This window comes from Trachymyrmex septentrionalis, unplaced genomic scaffold (genome assembly GCF_001594115.1).
Source record: "Trachymyrmex septentrionalis isolate Tsep2-gDNA-1 unplaced genomic scaffold, Tsep1.0 scaffold123, whole genome shotgun sequence".
In the NCBI taxonomy this organism is placed as follows: Eukaryota; Metazoa; Arthropoda; class Insecta; order Hymenoptera; family Formicidae; genus Trachymyrmex; species Trachymyrmex septentrionalis.
This window is the reverse complement of record NW_017304363.1, coordinates 26,558-45,589: the sequence shown is the minus strand read 5'-3', so window position 1 is coordinate 45,589 and position 19,032 is coordinate 26,558. Positions and strand designations below refer to the sequence as shown.

The 19,032-nt window shown below is 32.8% G+C and overlaps 2 protein-coding genes across 3 annotated transcripts in view; both read right to left on the bottom strand.

Moving 5' to 3' along the window:
- Positions 1-6,565, bottom strand: part of LOC108755626 (clumping factor A-like) — a 13,191-nt gene extending 6,626 nt beyond the window's left edge. The window contains exons 1-3 of one of the 2 annotated variants that reach the window (XM_018498743.1): positions 6,394-6,565; positions 4,064-4,380; positions 1,787-2,296 (exon numbers count right to left, since the gene is read on the bottom strand). In XM_018498743.1, the coding sequence (XP_018354245.1) occupies positions 1,787-2,296; positions 4,064-4,376 (823 nt within the window). In that variant the 5' untranslated portion in view covers positions 4,377-4,380; positions 6,394-6,565. Of the gene's footprint in view, positions 1-1,786; positions 2,297-4,063; positions 4,381-6,202; positions 6,368-6,393 lie in introns of those variants that run through there. The other variant, XM_018498751.1, reaches the window with a different exon arrangement.
- A 5,415-nt stretch (positions 6,566-11,980) lies between these two features.
- Positions 11,981-13,903, bottom strand: LOC108755404 (developmentally-regulated GTP-binding protein 2). The gene is made up of 5 exons (XM_018498371.1): positions 13,719-13,903; positions 13,266-13,573; positions 12,754-13,184; positions 12,464-12,665; positions 11,981-12,305 (listed from the first exon to the last, which is right to left on the bottom strand). Exons 1-5 carry the CDS (start codon positions 13,780-13,782, stop codon positions 12,219-12,221), a joined length of 1,092 nt encoding a protein of 363 aa, XP_018353873.1. The 5' UTR covers positions 13,783-13,903; the 3' UTR covers positions 11,981-12,218.
- Between the last annotated feature and the right edge of the window lie 5,129 nt (positions 13,904-19,032).

Below are 19,032 nucleotides of genomic sequence, written 5' to 3'. Positions count from 1 at the left end.
ATATATATATATATATGTATATATATTTACACTAAAGGACATTGATGGGAGGTTTAACTCACCTGCCAGATTAAACATCTTATTGCTAATTCGACAGAGCAGAGACAAGACGAGATCAATTTCTCGTTCTGTTTTTTTTCTTAATGTGGACAATTTCGATGTCTCTTGATCCTATATAAACGAGACTATATCAATAGATCTCTTTTTCTCTCTTTCTCTCTCATACACGCGCATTCCCCATCCGTTCTCTTCCTTTCTAGTTTTCTCTCTTTCTTTTTTTATCACATTTTTTATCTCATTCGACTGATAGCAAGATGAATCATGAATGCTGGAAAAAGGAAGGAAACACGTGACGTGAGGTCACCAAACCAAAGGATTTCAATGCTACTCCATGCAACACGAGGATTTAGAAGATATTAAAAGGTGCTAAAAGACGCAGTCTAAAAAGTTTCTGAAAAAATTTAAACGCCTAAAAAATTAGCACGTATCTTAGATAAAATATATTCAAAAAATGTTTAAAAGATCAGAGAGAAACCAAAGGACTATAAAGAGCCCAGACGTGTCAGTCTATGGTGCGATGCGACGTGCGATAGAACTTTAAATAGAGATATTTCCGTTAATAAATATAATAAATAACTAACGCTTGAAATAATTTAAAATGAAATGATTGTTTAGTGTACAAAACTGAAATAGCAGAAAATTTCTGCTCGCGCGAAATTTGTTAACGCGGACTTTTTGCCATTCAATAAATTATTGAGAAAAAAATTCCTCAATCCGATCGAGAAACTGTCACGTGGATATAATGTAAAAAATTTCTTTCCGTTCTTCTTTCTTTTTTCATCACAAATTAAAAAATGTTGTGAATATTTACGTTAAAAGAAGGTATAAATTAAATTGCATAAATTAAAAAAAATTGAAGAAAAATGATATACACATAAATTACACAAATAAATACTATAGATTTATTTACTAATAAAATAATCTTGATACTAGAAATTTATTAAATTTCTAAACACATAAATAACAATTTTTTTACAATGTTTAATTTAAATCGACTTGAAAAACAACAAAAATTAAAATTAATATTTATATTATTCATTGCTACGTGCAAAGAATATAAAAAAGTAACAAAATATGTTTTTAATTTTAAAAAGCAATAACAAAATGGGAGACAAGATCAATCAGTACATATAGTACTCTCTTGCATTTTTGTTGAGCTTCGTTTCATTCACAATTTTTGTTCTTAAAAATCTCACAAAGGCGCGATCGTTACCTTTAAAAAAGATATAAAACACGCTTTTGAAGGAGATATGCAAACGAAACAAAATGAATAAAATAAATTCCGTTCCACGAGCGAGCTTCGCGATCGGGCGTCATCCTAATAATCGATCTCGTAAGACTGACATGAAAACGCTTGATGGAATCGATCAGTTGACAGATAGTCAACGATGTGCAACAACTTTTATGAAACTTCTAAGAAATTTCCGTGCCAAAAGTCAAATGACTCGGCGGCAAAGACAACGCGTGAAGTCAAAGAAAATCACGTTGCACTTATCATCCGATTTTCACAGTAACTCGGTCTAAAAGCTCTTCAATGCGTTGGTGAAAGAAGAAGAAGAAGAAGAAGAAGAAGAAGAAGAAGAAGAAGAAGAAGAAGAAGAAGAAGAAGAAGAAGAAGAAGAAGAAGAGGGTGAAGAAGAGGAAGAGATCGACCGTACGATCGATTTGCCTGACTTGCGAGGATGCTTGACGCTATGTTTCTTGGCCTTCTTGCCCTTGAACTCACGTGCATGCCTAGCGTCGGCGATGTCGGTGATATCATCCACATCGTCGTCGTCATCGTCGTCATCATCATCATCATCATCATCGTCGTCGTCGTCGTCGTCGTCGTCATCATCATCCGTGATGTCTAGATCTACATCGTCGTCGTCGTCGTCATCGTCGTCATCATCATCGTCCTCGTCGCTGGTCGGAGCAACCGCTGCAGCGCTGGAAACGGCCTGGATTGATACCGGATTCGAGACGGACTCAGCACCTTCGAACGTCGTCTCGTGAATGTTGGATGCAGCCTGGCTCTCGGCAGCGTCACTCGCCTCATCCTCGTAGCTACTGGCATCCTCCTCGGCCGTTTCACTTGACGCATCGTCCACAGCTTCTTCGCTGGCCTGATTCAAATCAGCCGCCACGGCGAGCGGCACCTGCGGCGAATTGACGGGGGTAGGTGGAGGTGTTACGGCGGATGGAACAGGTGCAGGTGAAGCTTCATCCTCATCATCATCATCATCATCTTCCTCTCCTGCAAGTTAACAGAGATACATTATAGAGGAAAATATATTTTTTTATTAGCAATATGATATCAATCGGTCGAGCGAGATTAATATTCTCTATCGAGAATAATTTTCCCGAGTTAATAAAAAGTGCAATAAGTGCTGAGAAAAAACGTACAACTTCATTAAAACATTGCAAAATTATACTACAAAGTGCACGGGTAACAATTAATTTTATTATATCTCTTATAAATTCACGCATTCGTGATTTTAACGCACTCTGCATAAAAGACAGCCGGGGAATCGAGAGAACTCAGATTATCTTTTGGTATTCAGGTCAATGCGAAGAAGTAGCGCGTAGAAATTTTTTTCAGAACCGAGATCGCTGTCGATTTATGTTAATTTGGACGAGTCAAAGTACCCTGTACCGTTACTATGCGCGAGCATATGTGAGCGAGAAAGAGAGATTCTCAGGCAATACGAAGCTTCGCGTTTACATAACGGTTTGTGTCAGTTTGCAATATTTTCTATTGTCTGAGATTCGAAGAAAAGAAAGAATCGATTCATTGTTTAGCTCTCAAAAACAAGTTATTACAGTTTAGATGTGATTCATTGTTCAATACAGGAGAAATCAAACTGTTTATAAATACATTATTGATAACTAGATAATTGTACAGTCATCTAAAAGATCGCAACATTTTTTTTAATGGGTTTCGGAATGCAGCCTACTCATCAAGCGATTGATTCTTCTTTATTGATCCATGAATAAGAACCAATCGCTCGGTGAACAAGTTGTATTGCGAAACCCATTGAAAAAAAAGTGTCGCTACTCTTTTTAGGCCCTGACTATACATTTAGGAAAATTTTACCAAATACTTATTTAATATTAAAGAAAATAAATTTTTCTTATTTTCCGTTATCTTCCTATATTCCGGTTTTTATGTGTATAAGAGTTAATAATTTATTTAGCTAAATTGCTATTTAAATATCAAGTTTATGTAACGGTAGACTTGTTAATGAACATATTAGGTTACGTAAAAAGTCATCGCGTATTTTTTAGCTCAAAGTTGTATATACAATATCTTCGTCAATAATGAATGAAATTCAAATTTTAAAAAAGGGTTTTAAAGCTTGAAATCTCTACTTTTAAAAGCTTATCACATTTTTTAAGTTTATATGAGTTTGATAATTTTTACATACCAAAAACTACGAGCTGAAAAAGACGAAAAATTTTCTTCTCACTTTGTGGATTTGTAACGTGTCCAAAACGAATTTGAGAAAATTTTCGATTACCTATCGTGAAAGCTTGATACTTTCCCTACAAAATCGTTTTTTTTAAATATTCCTACGACTTTTGATTACTGAGTTATCGCGGATTAAATAAAAGAATTATTTTGACTTTAATTGCTCATAACTCCATTAAAAATTGTCGTATCGTATAATTTAAAAAAGAGATTTTTAAAGCTGAAACTTTACTCTATCAAGACATATTTATATTGTTGGTAAGAAAGTAATTGCGGTTTTTAGTGATAGATGTCTTTTAAAAAAACGCGATGACTTTTTACTTAACCTAATATTAATTAAGTAAGAAGTACTGCCAAATTAAGAATATCTATACTTGCGAATCTTCAACTTCCCACTTTGAATTTACTTCACTTCACATATTTCTTTATCTTCAATTATTTAAGCCATAAATCTACTCTCTTTTCGAATGCATTTTTTACTTCTGTTAAGATTGTTCAATTAGAAAAATATTGCGGCTAATATCGAAGAACAATACAGTCGTGATTCCTCACCTCCAAGTATGTCTTCAATGAAACGTTCCAAATAATCGCCGTCATCTTCGTCGTCGTCGTCGTCGTCATCGTCGTCGTCATCATCGTCATCATCATCATCATCATCGGTGATATCTATATCGACGTCGTCGTCATCGTCGTCGTCGTCGTCGTCGTCATCATCGTCGGTGGCGGCTGGCGCCGCAGGCGCTTGCCTGCCGGTCGCAACAACATTCTGTGTCGACACCTTGCTGTCAGCAATCTTAGGCACCGGCGAGGCAAGTACCCCTATCGCCAGACAGCACAGCAACGTCAGCACTGCTGCTAGTCTCATGGCTCTGCAAAAGGAAGTAGACGAAGGAAATAGAATTACTTATCATTTTTAGCGAACAGATGTTATTTATAAATATGAAAAATAAACAAGGAGAAGTACACTGGGCAATGAGAGTCAAGCGCGGTAATTGGAGCGCAACAAAATTATCATTTATTAATCAATAAGTAACAAAACGTTTCGGCATCATTCCGAATCCATTATCAGTGGATACGTTACTTGTGACTATTGTCTCAAGCTCCACTGAAGTATGATCATCTTTTTCAACATTTAGAATTGAAAGTAATAAATAACGCAAAATAAGGATTGCACGATGGATTTTTGCACAAATAAAATTAAAAAAAAAATAGATGTTTTTCATTTACATTTTTATTTACAAAAAAATCACTTCTATGCAGCTTTTAAATACCAGCTGTTTTTAGAAACGACGATATTAGGTAGAATTAATTAGATTTTATATTTTCTCTTTTTCTTGTAATAATTCTTTTGTCTGTTTATTAAATAAATTTGAAAAGTGCGACCGATCTGGGATATCCTGTTGCCCTAGACGTTGCTCAAAGTAATCAAGAAATTGACAGGAGGACGTCGGCGATGATAATTCGCTCCTGTTACCCGTTATGAACGACACGTGCGACTCGTTAGAACGTTATTCAAGGCACGATAAATGCGGGATACGGTAACCCGGGCTATATACAAGTTAACCGTAAGGAATCGTGTCTTTTTCTACCAGTAGAAGAGATACTTTCCGTGCCCAGACCGGTGATCAATCACCCGATCGCGGAATAGACAGTTCCCATAGTGGCTGCGTTCCATAAAGCGCATGATGTGTCATTTTATCCTTGTTGTTTTATCCTACGTCAAACAAGGATAATACATTATGCTCTTTACGGAACGCAGCCAGTATCTCATAACATTCCTGTGCGTATGTTTTCAACTTTCAGAGCACGAGCACACGAAACGTCGCGAGACGAGATTTACGAGCTGCATTACAATACACCGGATGTCTTGATTGTAAGGGAATAGTATTATGGATAGAGAGAGAGAGAGAAACAACAGTAGTTGATGACATCTTTGTGTATCTTTTTACAATCATTTCACGATCGAATATGGAAAGAAGGATTGGAAGAAGGGAGAAATTGAAATAAGATAAACGTAAGTGAAGAATATTATGACGCGCGTCGACAAAGAATACAAAGTTACGAACAATGCAGAAATCAATTTCTTTACGAAATATTAACATAAAAGATTCATCTTATCGCGATTTATGAATGATCTTTTTTGCAAAAAATTGTAAGACATTGATGTTAATAAAAATATATGTGAAGAGAATTTTTAAAAGATGTTACATAAAAAGATAATTGAACTGGAAGTTCGTAAATTTTTCCCCTTTTTAATAAACTATCAATAAATTAATAGGAAGTAAATAAATAAAAGAAAATTGATTATAAATACACTTTTAATTTATATTAGAAATTAAAAAAAAATTTTTTTCTACTAATTCTTTAATTGAAAGTAATATATGAATAATTTTTTTGTTAAATTTTCAGTTGTAAAAAGAACAATCGAATAATTTTGTGTTACCTTTCATTAAAAAAGGTAAAAAGGCCTTACATTAGCTTCATACAGACTTCGCGAGCCGATAGCAACTGCGTCGATACCCGGAAGTAACCCTGCGACGAGTTGGAATCAGAAGAGACTCAACCGGATGAGGAACCAAGAACCAAGTTCACACGAATCTTTCGGACGCGAATATGTCACACGAAGAATACCGGCTAGCTCACTGTATTAGCGACGCACACAGTATCACTTAGCCCTCAGGGAAATGTTACCTTCGATTAACTCGATCGAGCGGCGGGAGAACGAGGAAGAGGATGGGGCACCAACGCGGAGTCGGTCAAGGTCGTTCGAAGGTCCAGCTACCGGAAATCGTTCTCCATTCCGATTCAGTTCGACAACTTCTGAAGGGTGGTAAGCACTTTGTTCTCCACTTTGCTGTATCCAATATCCCTTGAGAACTCACCTCTCTGTCTTTCTTCCTCTCTCTTTTTCTCTACTCTCCTTTTCTACGTCTTCTCGAGGTAGACGATTGACGATCGACGATGACACGCGTATACGTCCCGGTTCTTCCACCGATCGATCCACCGAGCGGTCCGGTGAGAGTGTTAAAACAGACGAGGCGGTCGCGATGCGATCCTTTTATACCGATCCATACCTCCACCTCTTACATACTCCTTCGTCGTCCTCTTTCTCGTCGTTGTCGTGTTCTTCCTGCGTTCATTCGCACATACCTACCTACCTACCTACCTACCTACCTACCTTCTGTTTTCCACGTGGCCCGATCGAGCGTTTTCTCCCTTTCTGAGACATGCGTGAACAAATTATAAACATAAGTGTTTTACACTAGTCAAAATCATAATAAATCTTACAGTATTGCCATTCACTCATATAGCACCGAAAGTTTTCAGATATATCTCAAAAATATTTTAACTGAAATGTGAAACATTTTATAAAAATTGAAAAATATATTTGCAACATTTCTGAGACAACTCTGGAATAGCAAAATTTCCGCGATTCTTGCACATGAAACCTTGTTAAAAGGTTGAAGAAATATTACAGAAAGAATCTGTAATCTTTTAGAAATATTACCAAAAAGATATCAGCTATTTTTAGTACTAAAAATGATATTTAAATATACATATATTTGATTTAAATATTGTTTAAGTATCAATTAAACATATCTATACATTTCAATATCATTTTTGAAGTATTTAAAATTTATCAAGAGTTTTGAAATCTGTTTACAGAATTCAAAACTTATTAAAATAAAATTATTAAAATATTTTTCAAAAGTTAGATTAATTATATTGCCAACTATTTTAATTAATTAATCACATTATATTTATAAGTACATAATCACTATTAAAAAATCACACTTGTAATTTCCACACAATATTATTATTCATATACAAAAGTTTTTTGCAATTGAAATAGAACAAGTCACAACATCAAAATGACGTTAAACTGAATCGTGAATGATTGATAAAAAAAATGACTTTTAATCAATATTATGAACCCATTTTAATATCATGATGCTTTTTTATTCTGTTTAAATATGTTCTTCAATTTATTGCGTATCATAGATTTTACAAACATTTCTGTTAAAATATTTCATATGACATATTATAGAATCCTTTCAGAATTGTTGCACATGAAATGTGAAAGATTAAAACATTTCTAAAAATATTCCATAATAATCGGTGCTGTATGGATATCTACAGAAGAAAAAAAAGAAATCTGAGAGAGAGAGAGAGAGAGAGAGAGAGAGAGAGGGAGGGAGGGAGAGAGACAGAGAAAAAAGAAATACACAGGAAGTTCTTGTGTAAATTTTCTTTTATTATTAGCACATATGTATTTCTCACTAACTCCTACTTTCCATAATATCCATTAATATATATGTATGATTCTATCCTATTTTTATATGATTATTATTTCTCTCATCATAAGTCAAACTTTATTCTATATATTTTAAAATATATTTTAGACACTTATACATCGAATTATTTTTTATAATTTAACTAATGTAAATTAAATATTACAGTAAATAAGTCTTAGTAAAGCTTGCATTACATTGAAAAAAGAAATATTTAATCTTCAGATATTAAAATGTTTTGTTCTTGTCCCCATTTTTTAAACACTTACAGATGTTTTAGTTTTAAACTTTTTCCATGAACAAACAATTGTGTTTGGATTTAAAATATTTAAGCCTATATTCTGAATCCTTTTTTATTGATAAAGATGCTTTTAAGCTTTACTATAATACTTATTTACTGTGATATTTGACTTTATTTTTGAGTGCAGCCACGTGATCTTAGCGATAAAAAAGAGGTATTCTTAAATCTTAAAAAAGTTTTAATATTTTAATGTTTCAAAAGATGTTTTAGAATTTTTAAGAATTTTTCAATTTATTAAAATTGTTTATATATATATATAAACTTTCTGGTTTTCAAGATTATGTGAGTGGACATTATTTGAAGTAAAATTCTGCGATAATTGCATGAAAACATATTGAGAGAAAGAGTATTAAATGCTTTATCTTCAAACAGATCTGAGATAAATCAAGCTCGCATTAAAAGATCATTGTCACTCTCGTTCCTTCTGGCGAAATGTTTTAATACTTCATTTGATGACGCTGCTTATTCGATGTGCTACTTTCGTGATAAATAATATATTACTCAAACCGACACTGGATGTTTCATTCGATCTTGAAGCGGCTAATTAGCAGCAGTTGCTTCGCATATGGATGATTGGCGTTGTTTAATGTGAACGATCGCAAATATAAAATGATTACACTGATTAATTGAACAATCGTATTTTGTGTGTCGGACATATCCATTGAAAAGGACTTTCTTACGATGATTTGAATGTGTTCAATGTCAAGTTGACAATCTAGAAATACAAGTCGAGTATTCTCTGTAGCGACTAGCCACGAAAATAAAATAGACAATTAACTTAAAGAGCACTTGTTAAAAATGTTAAAATTTATATTTTTCAAGAAATAATATTTATAAAAAATATTAATTACATGAGTATAATAATTTTTCTTCTGTTTTATCCAGATTTATAATTACTTGTCTCGATTAGTTACCTGTACTTTCTATATCCCATAAATTGTACTCGTATATAGCTTTGATATTTTATATGTATAAATGACATTTTGCAATTAATAAGATAAACTTCACATAAACTAATAAATCCATCCAACGATATAGAACAGAGAGCGAGAGTAGACTCTTCTCTTCTTTGAGAAGATTTCATTTGCTGCTAAAGCTTTAATCTGCATATATTTAATATTCATGATCTATATAATTCCAATATAAATTTTAGAAAGTAATCTAAAATCTAAATCTCTTGAAAAAATAAGACTACTAAACCATAGATATTTATAACTATCAGGATCTGCTTACATCTCATAAAATGTCTGATTATCCGTATCTTTTATTGTATTATACTTACTGTAAAAAATTATCATATTTTTATAAATATTTTTTACAAATCTAGCGTGTAAATTTTAAATACACAAATAATGCTCGATCGATTTCCAACGATGTGTTTTTTGTTTCGGACAATAATCTCAACATATTCAGCTATATTATAAAAAAAAAACCTTAATCCTGAACGTTAAGGACTAAAACGAAAATCACAGAAATGAAACGTTCGCCTCGAGAACGAGGAGCGAAAGCAACGCGCTCGATCGTCATCGGACCGGTCGATCGTCTAACTGTAAATACCAAGCAACTTCTTCCTGCGGATGGCATAGTAGTAGCTACTGATGGATCGATCATATACCGTCAGCATCCGCTCTGTCTAATGCCCGAAGCGACGACGCTGGATTTTTATACGACACATACCCGTTTGTGGAACACTGGACGATTTCACGCCTCGAGACAGTCGAGATTACTCCCGATGCTCTTTGTAGATCTAATACAGATGGTTTTTCTCGTTCTTTTTGGTTTATCATATTATATTTTGTCTGCCGATTGGAAATATTTCGATAACTCTCAATGATGGATATTTACAGAAAAAGAATTTTACCATTATATACAGGAAAACCTATTTTCCTTCATTTGATTCTTCATTTGATAGTCTTTGTTAATACCGAACTATTGTTTCTTCTATTGCCATCATGATAAGTGATGAGAATCTATAAAAGTCAGATAATAATAGAGCGCGATTGCACTTGAACAACAAGATTGATCTACGAGACGAACAATAATGATGTCTGATAAACCCACAATCAGGTTAATTGTGATAGCATCGCACATCAAATGACATCGATTAGCTGCAATAAGATTAATTTCAAGATCATTATGTTGTTGCAACTATGATACTGTAATTATTCTTTTCATACATTTTTAAACTACTTCTGAAGTTTAAACAATCTCAAAAAACGATTGCATGTATCGCATAATATTATATTTTTATTATTACATACGTTTATTAACTCTTAATCGGTATTCCGAAATTTTTTTAAGTAATATTTATATGATGTAAACTTTAAATTAAAATATCTTTGCTTCAAGTTAACGTAATTAAATAAATTTTTTCATTTCGTCAAAATCCGAAGAATGATTATCGTAATTTATATATAAAATTATGTAGGTCATAAAAAATATTTGTTACATGTAAACAATTTTTTATAACAAATTGGAAAAAATGTTTGCATTTATCCATCAATTTCGATTAAGTTTGAATCCATCAATATCGATTAAGATTAGCTACCCTTTTTTTAGTAAATTGTTGTATATAAATATCTCAATAAAAGTACAGGACTCTCAGTATCAAATAATAAACAAATAGGGAGTTCAAAGGGCGAATGAAATTCAATGTATAAAAGCTTTTTTTTTAAATAACAAATGTAATTACTTATTACGACCACATAACAAAAACGCAATAAGTAATTTCGTACGTTTTATATTATAACTTTTGTATATCTGAGGAAAGCTCAACTCGGCAGCCGAAACATATAATGTAATGCGTTTTCATTAAGTATTCATTCGTAAGAAAATATATACAACAAATTTTCAATTTTTGTATAATTATGTAGTCATAATAATTATACTCGTTATTTAAAAAAAAAAAACTTTTATACATTGACTCATTCGCCCTTTAAACTCTCTATTTGTTTAATATATATATAAATATCTCACTAACAGTTATACAATTAAAATTTAAAGTAAATCCAAAGCTAAATATTTATTGATATTTGAAAGTATTACCTCCGAGTATACAATTTTGATAGTAAAAATCAAATTGAGAACACATTGTGAACTGATAGAAGAAAAAAAGATGCTCTGATCTGAATTTAATATAATTTAATATAATTTTAAAATATATATCGACAACCATTTGAAATTAAAAAAAAACCTATTAAAAGAGGTCCGATTCTTTTTTATTATTATACATGTACCAAATATATAAAGATAAAATTCTTCTGCACATTAGCAAATTTTTGCCAAGGCAAAAGCATATCTGAATCATCTAGCACGAAATCCGCCACCAAGATATTTCCTAGATAGTAGTGGGCGCGTGAACAGCGACATTAAGATCCGGTGCAAATTGCTCGTTCGCGTGGATCATCGAGCTCTCAGACTTGTCGACTCTCCATTCTGGCTGGAATATGGGATTTGGTGTCACAACGAGGCAGAGAAGTAGTCCGCGGCTACGTGAATTAGTAATCAGGATGTGTGTCTCGCGCGCGAGTGGCAAACACATTTTCGTATACGCACGCTCGCAAAGAGGGGGCGGAGAACGGGGAAGTGAGACAAGTGAGAGAGTGTGAGAACAGAGAAAGAGAGAAAGAGAAAGAAAAGATAAAATAAAGAACGAAGTGACGGTACGATTCACACACGCATTCCTCGCGCTGTCGTCGTGCCGCAGGAACGCCATTCATTATTCATTGATTCGCGCGCAAGGATTGCAAACAGGTACTCAAATTGCTGTCCGAATTCTTCATTTAGAAAAATCGAATTTCTATATCCAGCCTGGTTATATACACCAATTAAGAATTATCCCTGTATAATAAATAATAAATCCATATATTTCCCTTGTACTTAAATAATTAACATGAGTTACATTTGTTCTTACAAATTTTATTGGAACAAGATCTGCAAACCACACAAGCTTCTTAAAATAGGTAATTCAAATACATCCTAAAACCGTCAAATTTTATTCACGGTTTATTAGTGCAGTGTAGTTTGCTCGCACTTTTGTTGTACATGAAAGGCTAAGTAAGGCCTATATTGCTATTCACATTTTCTTATGGCTTTAAAAAAATTTTGTCGGAATTTATTTTTTCATTATTTGTACAACATCCTCATCATGCATCACATGTTGTACTCCTACTCGTTGAGGTGAATATTTCGTACTTGTGCCCTAAAAAATAAAATACATAATTTATATATACACACACACGCACGCGCGCGCGCACGCGTATTTAAAAACTCTATATTATATTCTTCATTACATTGTTAATTATATTAAAATGTAGTATATTGATGTGCCCACATAATTATAGATAATTAGTAACTTACCCACACAAGGGCATATTTAAATTGTTGGGCAAGAGTACGGTGAATTGCATGACACACATGCTCTACTGTTACTCCTTTCCTTAATATTAAACCATCATCAAAATCAGGCGGTTGTCCAGGTTTTTTTGTGTATACCCTTATCAAAGCTAAGTATTCCCATAGTATTTCCAGCAAAAAATCTAGATTCAACTTCATATTACAACTGAAAAAAAAAATTATAAATAGTAAGATACTAAAAAAATACAAAGTGTAAAAAAAAGCAAAATATTTTTTAATATTTTATATCTTACCTAACTACAACACTATTAGGTTGCCTAGCGATTCGATCGACTTCTTCTATCGATATTTGATCTATCTTATTATATACATAAAGGCATGGCAAGTATACTCGATTCGCATTGATAACATCGATCAATTCATCTGCACTATAGTCCTCACGAAATAGTACCTCAGCATTAAAGATTTTATATTCATGTAGAATCATTTGAACTAATTTTTCATCTACTTTTGTCAAAGGACATGTTGAGTTAAAGGCTAAGCCACCACCTTTCTTCACTTTAAAATATATATTCGGCTTTTTCTTATTGAGTCTTATCCCAACTGATTCTAATTCTTTTTCTAACAACTGCCGTTGAACGTCTTGCTTGGTTGCATCTAACATCATAAGTACCAAATCTGCCGTTCTAGCGACAGATATAACTTGCCTCCCTCGTCCTTTTCCCTATTCAAAAAGATTATTTGACATAGTAATGTGTAAGCAATGATGTTGTGAAAGATAATTATGATAATCTGTATAATTTACCTGTGCCGCTCCTTCAATTATACCGGGTAAATCCAGCAATTGTATATTGGCACCTTTGTACTCTATTACACCAGGGATACATGTTAGGGTAGTAAATTCATAAGATGCAGCTTCTGATTGAGTGGCAGTCAAAGTACTGAGGAGGGTTGATTTGCCAACTGATGGGAAGCCAATTAACGCAACTCTGGCGTCGCCCGATTTCAGCACGTCGAAACCTTCGCCCTTCTCAGATTTTTTCGCCGGTTCTAAAAGCTGAGACCTATACTTAGCGAGTTTCGCTTTAAGTAAGCCCAGATGATACTCGGTAGCTGCAATTAAATTTCAAGTTACATTTAAATCTCTTATCTCTTCGTATCTTTTCATTTAAGTTGCATGTCACAGTCGCGATAATATTGGGAAACAAATCGGAAAAGTAGGTTAAGGGAAGCAATGTGACAACGTCGGCCCAGTCACCTTTGTTCTTCTGCGTGCGAGCAATCTCCTTCTCAATTTCTGAGATTTTTTCTAATATCCCCATCGCGACGTTGAAACTCGTTCACGACAGTATTTATTACATTTACTGGAGAATCAACAAATAGCTCCGACTAGCGCGTGCGGCGATAATAATTTTCAGTGACAACTGGTGACAATTGAATTGACAGTGACAACAGCGCCAATCACATGACTAAAGTTTAAGGGCTTGCGCACAATAAGATCGGTTCACCAACTCCGATTAGCGACCAACTCCAACCTAGGCCCAACGCGTTTCACGCGTGCCTACCGGGGGTCAATTGTGTACCTTGAAATGAGATGAAAATTACAAAAGTGTACAAATTCCCTAGAATATTTATAATTTAATTGGTCAATACCTAATAATCATTGCTCACTTTTGTAATTTTCACCTCATTTCAAAATACACAATTAAACCCTGGTGGACGCTGCAAATGCCACGCGCGGTAGCGCGGCTCTTTAGAAGGAACTAGATTTTAGGAAATTATCCTGCGTTACCGCAAGGGAAGTTGGATTGATCCAACTTCACTTGTAGCAACACAAAAGTGGCTACGTATGTGCGAAATTTGAAAATAAAGATTCAATGATAACTGGAATGAATTTGGAGATTTCAAAGATTAGTGTATATTTATATATTTGTGTATAATGTGATTTTACAAAAATATTAGGATGATAATGTGATTTTACAAAAATATTAAGATGATAATGTGACTAAAATATTGCAATAACTAAAAAATATATATAATTATCTATAATCATCAAAATTGGAAGTTAAATGAACATTTTGTTCTAACATTTTGTTCTAAAAAACAAAAACGTATTGCGTAATACGTATATACGAATAAATCATCAATTTCAATTCTTATAAACATTTATGATTTCGAATCAAAGTTTCGAATAATACATCGCGTGATATTGGTATTTTTTTGTTGCAGAAGGTATACACATGTGGAATGTGCGAGGTAATTTTTAAGGAGAAAGAAATACATTTCCATGAACGTTTTATGAATTATCTATCGCTTTTTTGTAATAAACACATTATTTAGTTGTACCCCCAATGTAGAATGTAAAATATAAAAGGCAGAAACGGATGATATTATTGTATTTAAACGAATGTAACAACAATTTAAATATGTTGTAGGGGATGAAAACATTTTGCGACGAAGTGCGATTGACGGAGTAGAACCTCTTATTACGAAACAAGTTCCGGCAAACAAAGTGCTGTAACAACTAGTGAGAAATGATAATAAAATCGACATAAATTTCATTGTCACTTCTCACTGGGTAAGTCAGAGGCGAAACCTGGAAGAACTTATAATTATAAAAATATCTGCATGAAAGTTATCGTGGAACCAGAAGATAAATATAATGAAATATGAAAGGCGAACTGTACAATAGCTTTGGGAGTAAGTGGCTGATACGACGCACATGTACAGGGTGGGGCAAAAGTCCCGCCATATAAAATTTGGACGTCTACACAACACAACGGTTAAAGCTAAACTGAGCTATACGTCACATAACCAAGATGGCGCGCAATCAAAATGGTAGCGGGACTTTTGCCCCACCCTGTAGGTAATCATATTATTAAAGCCATAATTCAAAAAATATTGTTTTTTAGTTTATGTAGAAATAAAATCAGTATATTAAGATTTGTACACGTGGTAATCTTTAACGACAATTGTAACTTTAACGACATTAAACTGCACAAGAAAGGTTAACTTAGTAATGTAATGCTTATATAATTATGTACTTGTGTAATTATAAATCATAAAGTAAAAATATCAATAAAATTACTATTTGATAATGCCCATTGCTGTAATTATATATATACCGTGTCAATTCATTTCGGCATACTTTCTTTACATTTTAAGCAGTTTATTTTGATTTCTTCTCGGGTGACAAACACACATCATTTTGACGTCAAATATTGGTCATTTACCGACCATAAATGACGGTTCAATGTCGCAGACTATTGACGTCACCGCGGGAACGTTATTTTGACGTCATGTCAGGACGTTTTCAAGCAATATTATTAGGGTCTCAGCACAGATAGCAAGCTGATGGAGTTTGTCATTTTGACGTTAAAATAACGACAGATAATGTCAGCATTGTTAGCTATATGGGCCTTAACTCAATACAATGATGACCGTATCTAAATCATGAAACCAGAGTCGTAGTTGTGGGTAGTGCACAATTCCAAAATATTATGCGTTGATCTACGATTATAACTGGCGTTTTACGATTCAGTTACGATCTATCATTGTATTGAGGCCCATATAGCTAGCAATGCTGATATTATTAGTTGTCATTTTAACGTAAAAATGACAAACGCCATCGGCTTGCTATCTGTGATTATATGACATATTAATTAAGACAAATATAGTAAATAATAATTTACAACCAAAATTTATTGAAGGATTTTATAAGTTATATATATAAATTGTATGTGTGTGCCCTGATAGAAATTTCCTCGTCAGTGCCACGAATGCCACGATACTGGCCAGTGCCACGAATGCCACGATACTGGCCAGTGCCACGATACTTTGCCACTGCTTTGCCATAACCTCATAAAAAAAATCTGACATGGTCCATAAAACACTTAGTCTTGTGCCTGATATGAACTTGGTATGAAAATAGCTTAGCATTCGCAATAAAATTTATTAAATAGTTTAACGTAATCCATGTCAGACCCAGACTCGCGTCTCACATGAAAATATGACCGCAGCGCTTATTCGCATCGCAGTATTTCATGGCTGTGACGGATTTTCTAACTAAATATTCATAAACTTTTAATTTAATATCTCAGGCTTGAGGGGGAGAATAATACTTTTTTCTGCCAGATTCTTTTGTTTTATGCAAAACCACATCAAGTAAACCTAATTCATTGATATTTGAGATGGCAGAGGCGAAACTATTATCCTTTTTTCTTGTCAAATCTTCATTTTTACACGAAACATCAATAAAATTAGGCTTACTCGACGTGTTTTTCATAAAACGAAAAAATCTGACAGGAAAAAGAGACTTTATGTTTCTTTTTCTATAAAAAGACAAACATAAAGTGTATTAAACAAGGAAAGATTTAGTATCAAGTTTACAACGCGAAACAGATCGGTATTCATAGTTGATTCTTGCATATAAAAGCCATTCTACATTGATCATATCGTAGTGTCGGAAGCGTCGTAAGCATCATGCGACTTTCAAATTGAAGCATCGGATTGGCTGAAGCAATAAGCTGTGACTTGTGACGTCTACGATATGATCAATAGAATGGCCTTAAGACTGTCTTAAGTACAACTTAAAATGTCATAAGTCAATCCGAAGACTGTATCAGCATCTTAACACATTATTTAAGATTATTTTAAAATAAAAACGGACTATGAATATCGCCCCATGTTTAGCGTTTCACAGTTGGCAGTCTTTTCTCCTGACGCAACATTCATAGACAGAGACGATGGAGATTTAGAGAGAAATGCTTGCCAACTAAGCACACCATATTATCCCTTCCACCATGTTCTGGGGATCGATTGTGTATTTTCAAATGAGATGAAAATTACAAAAGTGAGCAAATTCACTAAAGTATTCATAATTTAATTGGTTAATATCTAGTAATCTTTGCTCACTTTTGTAATTTTCACCTCCTTTCTAAATCTACAATCGCCCGCTGGATGCACCCATTGATGTTACGTTTATAGTTGGTGGGACAGATATTTTTCTCTAATGTGTACCCCTCTTATTTTTTAGGTTTATTTCGATTTATCAGAATTATTCCGCGTTGGTAGCACAAAAATCATGAGGAAACCATATCAAATTTATTTTGTAAATGTGATGAATCTGTAACATTAGAAAGAAAACAAAAATTGAAACATATTTTTTATAATTACAGTTGTAAAAAAAACTGTTTGTGGACATAAAAATGTTAGAGGAATCAACTAATAAAACAGTATTTGCAAAAAAAGGCAATATCAATGATATCTGCAATACGAATATTGAACTCCTACAAATCTATAAAGTAATACAAATTAAGTTACAAAATAATATACAAAAAATGAGGTTTTAAAAGAAAGATTTTATCATTTATAAAATAATTTGACACATATATAAAGTCTTTTGATATGTAATGCATTAATTCCTTGATTATGATTAATTTTGTAACATATTTCCAATTGTATAAATTCTGTAAGACGTCTTATTCTAAGAGATAAAATATATTTCTGATCATGATATACATGCTATTTATATAGAATTTATTGATGCTATTTAAGAATTCAAAAGTGAAAGTTTGAATATGTATATATTTTTAATATTAAAGCAGTTTGGTAATAAAAATAAAATTTGTGGCAAAATAATTATGTTTGATTTTTTAATCAAAAGAAACATAAAAGATTAATCACAAACATCATAAAAAATATATATGTCATCAATCAAGAAAAATATTTATTTAACATAAATTTTTAAGATATATTACACAATATAAATTATCACATCTATAACAAGAAAAGAAAAAAACTGATAATTCAATCACATAAAATAACCATCAATAATAGATTATAGAATAATTCTAAACAAACTCAAATATAGAATAACTCTAAACAAATAAAATAAAAATGGAAGATACTGCAAACAATTAAGAATATTACTGAGATCATTTATCATTTTAAATTTAACATATATAAAAATGTGATATTACAAAATAACTATAATACCTATAAAATAATAGTTTTGTTTTAATCTCAAAAATAACATCTCCAATCAGTCTTTTTGTGCATAATTTTTCTGTTTAAAGTTATCAGCTAATATTCCTGCTCCCATAGTTACTTCCAAAAGTTGATTTATTCTTGTTCATTTTTTCTTCAGCACTCAGATACGGATAGTTGTTTTACACGCATTGACACAAATCGAGATATTAATTTGTTTTTAACATAATGACAAGTGCTTAAAGAGATGTTTCAAAGCAGTATGAAGATAAGATAATAAACTGTCAGGGACTTGTATAAAAGTAATAATTTGAACTTGGCTTTCAATATAATTTTTTTTGCCCCTTTAAGAATATCAAACAAACTTCTTTACTAACTCTTATTTAACCAGGAGTATAATCTGAAATAGCTACAAAAGCAAATAAAGAGGATAAACGTCAAATCAGAATTATTTTGCAATTTTAGATAACAATTTTCACATTTGATGAAATTCCTCAATTTGAAAACAACATATCCACACATTCGATAAATATATATAAAGGGTGTCCCAAAATTAACGCAAGATTTGAATTAAATAGAAAACA